Source organism: Poecilia mexicana, unplaced genomic scaffold (genome assembly GCF_051168715.1).
Source record: "Poecilia mexicana isolate PSO_F unplaced genomic scaffold, ASM5116871v1 scaffold_9, whole genome shotgun sequence".
NCBI classification, from domain to species: Eukaryota; Metazoa; Chordata; class Actinopteri; order Cyprinodontiformes; family Poeciliidae; genus Poecilia; species Poecilia mexicana.
The window spans coordinates 4,288,782-4,297,613 of record NW_028263378.1 but is presented as its reverse complement, the minus strand read 5'-3'; the positions used below and the strand labels follow the sequence as shown (position 1 = coordinate 4,297,613).

General features: G+C 36.0%; 1 protein-coding gene across 1 annotated transcript; it reads left to right on the top strand.

The window, feature by feature from the left end:
• The first annotated feature begins 1,118 nt into the window (after window positions 1-1,118).
• Window positions 1,119-7,726, top strand: LOC106933202 (ankyrin repeat domain-containing protein 31-like). Its single transcript, XM_088008637.1, has 11 exons — window positions 1,119-1,319; window positions 1,403-1,546; window positions 1,623-1,765; window positions 2,252-2,426; window positions 2,522-2,592; window positions 3,220-3,328; window positions 3,431-3,527; window positions 4,521-4,902; window positions 5,504-5,641; window positions 6,142-6,262; window positions 7,031-7,726. The coding sequence occupies exons 1-11, from the start codon at window positions 1,130-1,132 to the stop codon at window positions 7,183-7,185; spliced, it is 1,725 nt and encodes a 574-aa protein (XP_087864763.1). The 5' UTR covers window positions 1,119-1,129; the 3' UTR covers window positions 7,186-7,726.
• The last annotated feature ends 1,106 nt before the right edge of the window (window positions 7,727-8,832 follow it).

The window sequence follows — 8,832 nt, the reverse complement described above, 5'->3', positions numbered from 1 at the left end:
GCAGTAAATAAAAATAGCAACAGGCATCGCTTTATGACACAAAATGTCTTTCAAAGTAAACACGGTAGTTTAAATTGAAATAAAAAATGAAAAAAAGCCCTGACAACTGTATTATTTAATACTCTGTATAAGATTAACCTACCAGTGGTGAAACAATTCACACAGTTTATGTGTCAGTTTGATTTATTTTTCTTTATTTTTTTTTTCTTTTTAGTCATACCAGAAATGGAATAGTAAAGCCATTACTTATAGTTTGCATAACAGTTATTCTCTATGTCATGTCATGAATAAAATCAATGGTTAATAACTAAAAATTGCAGCGCTGGAGGACTAGAACTGAGAAATTAATTGTTTTTACATATTATATTAAAAGTATAAATAATACTAACTCAGTGTAGCCGCTTGTTTTTTTAGCTTGTGCTGCCACCTAGTGGGTGGTGGAAAAATATTTTTAGACCTCATCTCAAAGATCCTGGTTTTCTTAGAAAGTTATTTACTTTGGTATTGTTTCCCTGTTGAAGGTGAATTTCTACAGAGTTTTTACATTAAGTTTTGGGAAGCAGAATCAGCTGGATCAGATCTTTAACATATTTCCACACCTGAGTGAAATCTGCTCCTGCTGAGACTCAGCGAATCATCAGATACGGAGAATGAATGAAAGCAGCGGCGTTTGGTAGGTTTGATGTATCTGTTTAATACCTTTACTTGTAAAATTAATATTAAATTGTTTTGCTAACTTTACAGCGTCAGTTTTTGTGCCGTCAGATGCAAACAGTTTTCTGCGTTTTTAAAAATTATAAGCATACTTCAATTTTGTACTTCTATATTTTTAAATATGAAATGATTGATAATTTATCAGGTACTTAGTAATTTTTCCCAAATACTTTTTTACTCGTAAAATTATGTTGAAGTAGTGCTACTCTTAAGAACAATTTTTGTGCACTCTACCCACTTCTGGAATAACTGAGAAAAATCGATTGCTAAAAAAGTCAGTTGCAACTCTTAGTTGTCTGATGCATTTGAAGTGAAAGGCCTGTAAATAATTAGAAAGTTTTTTCAGAAAGTTGTTATAGACTGTGACTTGTGTTTGTGTGTTTCTGCTTTCAGTAACGCTTCTAATGAGGCTGATATGGATGAAGAGGCGATGCTTTCAGACCAGGAATCTGTCAGTTTGCTTCAGGATCTTCCTCCTTTCCAAAACAGATCATCTGCTGTTTCAGGTTCTCATGAGATTAAAAATAAACCAGAGCTGAATCAGCAGAAAAGAGGGAAACCGCACTCCTGCAAAGGTGAAAAGTCTGCGTCTTATTCACGATCAGGTGAGCTGGAAAAACATTAAAGCTTCATGTTTATCGGGATTAAATTGGGGATTTTTTATTTGTTGGGTTCTGTTTGCTCAAAGCAAAAGTTCCAACTGAAAAGAAGCTTCACAAGAGAAACGAGAAGGGAGAGAATCTTCTTCACAAAGCATGCCGGAGGAAAGATCTGCCTCAAGTCAGGATGCTCCTTCAGGCCGGAATCAGCGTCAACATGGAGGACTATGCAGGTTTGTTACGGCTGAAACATTTCCGTTTACTCCTCCATTAGTAAGCAGAAGCATTTTTTCATTGGCCTTCTGTCAGGATGGACGCCTCTGCATGAGGCCTGCGCTTCTGGAGACGAGTCTGTGGTGGAGGAGCTGCTGAGGGCCGGAGCTAACGTTAACGCTCGGAGCTGTGAGGGCGTCACGCCGCTGCATGACGCTGTTTACTGTGGACACCACCAGGTGAAGGAGAAAACTCTCAAAGAGTCTTTTGGCATCTAAAAAAAAAAAAGAAAAAACACATTATTTAGATACAGAAAACATGTATGATGTGGAAAAAAGCTGAGTTTATTCTCAGAATATGCACAGCAAAGTATAGTTTATTTGCTGATTGCTTTACTTTAAATTAAAAAGCAAAGCAGGTACCTCTCTTGTGAAAAGGAAAAGTAAAATATTCATTTTACTTACTCATTACTGCATGTTTTGTTTTCGATCCAATGTCAAGTCAATACAGGGCACGCACTGCAAAAACACAAAATCTTACAGAGTATTTTTAATCTAATTTCTAGTGCAAATGTCTTAGTACACTTTGAAATAAGACAAAACTAACTTATTCAAAGTCCTGCAAATATTATCTCAGTTTTTTATAATAAATGTCCACATTGTCTGGAAGAGTTTCTTTCTACTCTAACAGAATGTTTGACATGTTTTTCTTTTTCTTGTGTGTAGGTTGTGAAGCTCCTCCTTCAGAACGGATCAATCCCTGCCTACCAGAAAGTTGGTGGAAAAACTTTGCTGGACATGGCCGAGGACAGGAGTATGAAAGAGCTGCTCATGAGCTTCCAAACATCCTGTGAGGGCCAGAGGAAATCTGGCAAGGGGGCAACACGATGCGAAGAACCAGGTGAGCATCTAAATAAGAAAAAATGTATTTAGACATCTGATAAAGGCTTAAAATCCTGAATGATTTAGATTTATTTAAAGCTGTGAGTGTTTCAGACGCTCATCCAAGAGAGTCGGGTGATGCAGGCGGAGAATCTACTGATGTTCAGCTGAAACGGGTAAATAATGAGACTTTTTCACACTTTTTCCTTTGAGCTGTTTGTGCTTCTACTTTACGCTCATACTAATTTTTATCAACAAATTAATGAAATGCATTTCAGTGAAAATGCTTTTCAGATTCAGTCTGTCATTGAATCATTCACTGTGCTGCTCCAGCTGAGGCGTCGTCACTCCATATATGGTCGTGCACATCCTGTTTCATGAAGGCAGTCACCATAATATCTTTAGTTATCTTATCCGAAGCTGGAGATTTAACCACTTTTATTTAACATCGTTTTTGCTGTTAGAATCAGTATCACTGGCTGCGTTTTTATTACAAATGTGACCGAAACTTTGACAATATTCCACTAATGTTGGATAAACATAATTTCGCATGTGTTGTGTTTCTGTTAAATAAGAAATGCAAATAAAATCACGTGTGAATCACTCTTATTCATGTGATAAATTATTAAAAACTGCATCGTCTTACAACCACTTCTTGTCTTCTTCTTCATGGTTTGCACCAAAACTATTTCCACTATGAGACTTTATTATTGAATGTCAAATTGTGCTGTTATATGGTGAATGGAAACTTGGCTATTCTTGGATAAATGCTGCATCATTTTACTGAAACCTTCTGCTTTGATTTCATTCAGTTCAGAGCAGCTAAGAGCAGTTCAGAGGCGGTTTCAGCGCTTCTGGAGGATGCTAGCAGGAAACAAGCAGAAATGTCAACTTGGCCTCTGAAAGACCTTAAGGATGTTGGTGAGATCTGTTTCAGTTTTCATCAGCAGTTTTAGAAAAAATATCTCACATTACCACCTTTAACATGCTCTCTAATATACCAGCAGTTGTTCTGATTTTCAGGGAGATACAAAGAAGTTTTGTTGCAGACCCAAAACGTTCTGATGGACGTTCTCACCAAGCAGCGTTTGGAGAAGAATGATCTGACCCACAAATTCAGGTCAGTTCAGGAATATCATCGATTAAGCTAAAGCATTTTCAGATTGGATGGGCAAATACTGCAAAATTGGCTTTCTCTTTTTAATTACTCTTCTAATTTGAGAAAAATACTAATTCTGCTTATCCATGTTTGGTTCTGGTTCTGGAGATGAGGAGCAGAACCAGAATGCCTGAGAGGTCTGGAAGGTTGATACAACAACAGCAGATCTTTAAGTCGTTCAGTGATTTATAAGCAACATTATTTTAAAGTCTGTTCTCTGAGCTACAGGGAGCCCGTGAAGGACTTTAGAACTGGGGTAAAGTACTTTAACTTCCTGGTTTTAGTCAGAATTCCAGCAGCAGCAGCGTTCTGGATCTGATTGATTTCTTTAGTCAGACCTATGAAGATGCTGTTGCAGTAATCAATGCGACTAAAGCTAAACGCATGGATGAGTTTCTCTAGATAATACTGAGACATTAGTCCTGTAATCCTGGAAATGTTCTTCAGCTGATAGAAGCCCAACTTTGTAACTGTCTTTATGTGGCTCCGAAGGTTCAGGTCAGAGTCCATCACTACACCCAGATTTCAAAACTGATCACTACTTTCATTAGAGTTTGTATTGGTGCTTGAAATCCTTGAATTTCATGGTTTGAAAAGTCTTTGATTTCTGTATAAAGTCCTTGAAAGTGCTTGATATTCAAATTTTGCAGTTTGGTAATAAAGTGAGTCCGATGCTTAAGTAAAAGCCTTATTTATAGTTGAAACCAGATATTTTAGTACACATAATAGAAAGACACATATATTTAGTTTTTTGTAGTTTCAACCAGCACTTCTTGGTAGCCTGTATGGAAAGCCAGTGGTGCCAAAATTTCTTGTTTTTTGCATTGTTACTAAAATTTGTAACTATTCTTCCATAAATGAATTATCTTTCTTTTTTAATATTCTTATTTGTGCAGTTATCTGTTTGCACATGTATTCCTCCTAATAACAGCATGATTATCTCTTTTTTTCCAGGGTTGTGTCTCACCATCTTAGCCATCGAGTCCTGAAAAGTCAGTTCTTGTCTCTGGCTTCAAATCAGAGACATTTGGTGCAACTCCTCCAGAAACAAATGCAACTGGAAGCAACTTTCACTACAGCAAAGTCTAAAATTTCAGCTCAGTCCTTGAATCGTCAAGTCAGCGTTGCTGCTCTCAGTCTCCCTGACCTGCAGAGTGAGGAAGCCGTTAGCTGGAGAAACGGTCCACAAACCAGAGCCGCTTTGCAATTTTTCTCCAAGATGAAAGGAAAGAATGCGCTGATACAAAGAGGGGCTAACGATGATGGTGGAGGTCTGCGTCATCTCGTACAGAGCGGCGTGTTGCCCAAGGGCAGCGATTTACATCTGACATTAAAGGTGACATTCATCTCTTAATATTTACTTATTAACTAGGGCTGAAGTGCTTAATTGTGATGAATCTAAGTAATTGACAATCAGAGTTTGGCAGTAACAATTTACATTACTTAGCTACAGTTACTTGAGTAAATCTTTGGAAAAAATTACTTCTAGGAGTATTTTTACTTTTACTTGAGTAATTTTATTATGAAGTATTTTTACTTTTACTTGAGTAAAATTTCTGGACTCTCTACCTACTGAATGGAAAACAAACATGTTTTAACCTAAATTTCACCAGACAGACACACCTGCAGTTTTTGTTAAAGTTTCATGTTTTTTTATTAAAAGAACTGATTTGGGAAAATTTTTCTTTTGCCTCATTTTGCTATTTTATATTGTAATTATGTTATTTATATGAATTATTTTCAGTTTATGTTTTGATTTTTTAAAATCAATATATATATATTTCTTTTCTTAAATTAAGCTTTTTTGTTTTATTAAATATGAAAAACTATTTAGGATTTAATATTTTTTAAATATTAAATGATTATTTGATCAGTTACTTTGGAAAAATAATTGCTAGTTGATTAATAAATGAGTTATGTCTTCATTTCTGTTGCAGGGTGAGCAGCATGTTGCGCAGGTTCTCTCTGGTGGCGTAATAATGAGCAAAGGGAAGTCGTATCGGGCTCCAGAGTTCTGGCTGGAGTCCATTCTGGGTAATAACATCCCTGTCAGCTCCATGTACGCTCTGAACAAGGTTAGTCTTCATCGTATCACTGAAACGCCACCTTCCGGTTTCAGAAAAATAGCCCTGATTCTTGGAACGTTTGAGTTTAAGTTTAAGTGAAGTTGTTTTTCTAATTAGACACCTTTTGTATTGATAAATACATGCTACATAAAATCACAGTAAAATCAATGGAAGCTTGTGGCCGAAACTTCACAAATTATCCAAAACAAATCAAGATGTATGAAAGCAAGAGATGCACAAAATATTGAACTGGAGTCTTCAGCACAGGTTGCTATTGCTGCAAACTGATTGGACACAATATTTGGTACAATATATTTTAAGAAATCAATTGTTTATTGAGTTTGCATGGAAGCTACATACATTTACTGCTCCCATCTAATATATAATTTTTGGCACTGAGAGGCTGAAGCTCACAGGTTGGTGAACACATTGTTTAGTAGTGAAGAAAGGAACCTGGAGGTTAGTTGTAATTGACTCAAACATGAGATTTTCCCTCCTCTGTTTTGAAGGTGACTTTCAGAGACAAACCTTTGTCTTACTACGTGCTGAACTCAGAGGCCAAACAAAGTCTGTCCAACATCCGTCTTCAGGACGACAAAGATGATTCTACTGAACCGGAGCCGAGTCCAGGTGAGTCGGTCGTGTCTAAACACAGAAACAACTTCCAGATGAAAGTCCCCTCTTTGACTGACCTCAAACTTTTATTCTGATTAACTGAAAACGCAGAAATAAACAAACAAGATCTCTTTTTGAAAGTTTTCTTAACGCGCTCTAAATTGCCAAACTATTAGTCCAGATAGAAATATGAAAAAGCTGAAATAAACAGAAATGCTTGAAGGACGTGACTACATTTTAAGGTTTGAATGAAGTTTGTAGCTCCAAGTACTGTGAAAGAGTGCAGTTTTTAGCCGAGTTTTTCAGAAATTATTGGATGTTCCATTCACTTCAATGGAGCCCAAGATGATCGAAAAAGCTGAATATGTAATAACTCATAGAAAGATGTCATTACCAACAGACATAGCTGCAATGTCCTGCATAAACAGGATATGGTGGAAGTTGAAAGGTTGAAATAGCACAAAATACGAAGGAGTAATGTGGGGAAAAGTGTATGGAACCAAGTAGAGGACATAGCAATAAATAATTCACAATGAAGAAGCGATTTAAAATATAAAGAAACTAAAAGCTATACACAGTGTGTAAAAATAAAAAAGATGTCTAATTGTAAAATTAATTAAAAAAAAAAACTCAACATCCTAATTCAATCTAATTGAAGTAAATTAACCCTTTAGTAGCCCCAAATAAGGTGCAGTAAGCTAATTGTATGCTAACGATCACCTGCCTTTCTTGTTCGGTACCTTTTGTACTTCGTTTACAGTTTTATGTTTTAATTCTCTGCAGAATCAGTGGACCCATATCAGCTCTTACGAAGAATTCGTGTCATCCATTTGGTGACCCCTGAGGAGATGATTCCAAACGCTGTGATGGATTTGTACTGGGAAAAGCTCATGAAGCAAGACCAAGTAGAGTTTGACAACTGGGAGCTGGAACTCTAGCATTGTCTTTATATTTAATTTATATTTATTTGTTTTTTATGAGCTTGACGTGGTAAGTTATTTTTTATGAACCTGTTAGGGTTCTGTTTTATTTTACACTGGTAGTGATCGTGTATTCAGTACATAGTAGAGTTTGTTCCTGCTAACTAAAGTCAACTTCAATTACTTTGTCATATCTTGGGGAAATGGTCAAAAATGACAAGCTATCAAATAAAAGTCCTAGTATAATTTGTATGTTATGGAAAGCTTATTTACGTTTGCTGATTTTTTTTAATCTTTATTTTTTATTTTTATGATGCACATAATTTGTGAGCCTTCAAACTGCTGTCATATTTTCATTAAATGGATGCTTTTATTTGTTCCCCATATCTATTTTTTTGTTTCTCTTTTCCTCTTGTAAAAACCTACAAACTGTCATTATAGAAGAAGAGACGAGTTTGATGCAGACTGTTGCATTCCTGTGATCTGTGTTTTGTGATGTCATTGTTGTGTAGACATGCAGTAATACTGCAGCAGAAGAAATAAAACAAAAGGAATCTCAGTTTCCTCTTACTTCCCAGTATTTTCCCGGTCGGTATGAATAATTTTGGATTATGTCCCCCCTGATTTAAACCCAGTAAAATGTAAGTTTTGTTCTACCCTGAATCTCTGAAGTGGCAGTTTTAGCTTCAGTTGGTTAAAATTATATATAAAAAATATCTTGGGCGCCTTTTGCTGTCCAAATATTAATAGAAAAATATGTATTTTTAGCTGCAGATGCATCTTTTTCCACAAATTACCAAGTGTTCACTAAGAAATTCTGTGTTGTTGCATTTTAGGCAATCAAATGTTTTATTTTTTATTTTAAAAAAGAATTAATTGTTTATGTGCATTTTCTCATGTATCTCTAATATTGCATGAAATAAGCCTAAATGTTAAATGAAAAATCTGCAGAATGTGTAAATTTTTAAATCTGATTAATCAATTAATTGTCAGAATAATCAGTGGAATAACTGAGCAGCAGCCCTAAAAATATCAAGTTGAAATAGTTTGAGAGGGCAAAAATGTTTTTTCTTTCTTTTTTTTTTGTTGTCAAAATTGCAAATACAGCCTAATTGTATTTATTTCATTTGTCTCTGCTCAATAATAAACAAGGTAGATTAATTTGCGGAGTTAGCAAACCAAATGTTTGCCGTTAATCTGTTGTAGTCCAGGGCCGCACAAAATCCCTTCGAGGGCCACGGGGCTCCTGGCCCAACCTTTGGACACCCCAGATCTAGAGAGATCGTGGAGAGGAACAGTCAAAAAATGTCTCCGTGTGCTCCAGCCTGTATGTATAGAAGATTAAGTTGCTTTTTTCAACCCCACAAATGTACTAAAATTAACCACAGGATAGAGCTCCTGCAATAGGATATTTTATTTTATGACTTTTATATAGATATTTAGAAAGGAAGGAAGCTTTGTGGTTGAAAGATCCCTCTGGGAAAAAATTATCCCTCCTTAAAAACGTACAAACACTAGAAATGACTCATTACAACTCCATTATTCAGATTTCTGCTGCTCTTCTCTTCAAGAGGGGAGATATTGGGTCAGGCTTTCTACTTGAAGTTGCAGATCAGACCAGCAGGTGGCAGCATACACTCCTCCATAGCTATCCACAGAACTGTA

Excerpts from the sequence above, each read along its gene's own strand:
- LOC106933202 (XM_088008637.1), top strand. The coding sequence starts at position 1,130 with ATGGATGAAGAGGCGATGCTTTCAGACCAGGAATCTGTCAGTTTGCTT. Across the intron at positions 3,329-3,430 it reads GAAAGACCTTAAGGATGTTG|GGAGATACAAAGAAGTTTTG; the intron begins GTGAGATCTGTT and ends TCTGATTTTCAG. Across the intron at positions 4,903-5,503 it reads ATTTACATCTGACATTAAAG|GGTGAGCAGCATGTTGCGCA; the intron begins GTGACATTCATC and ends TTTCTGTTGCAG.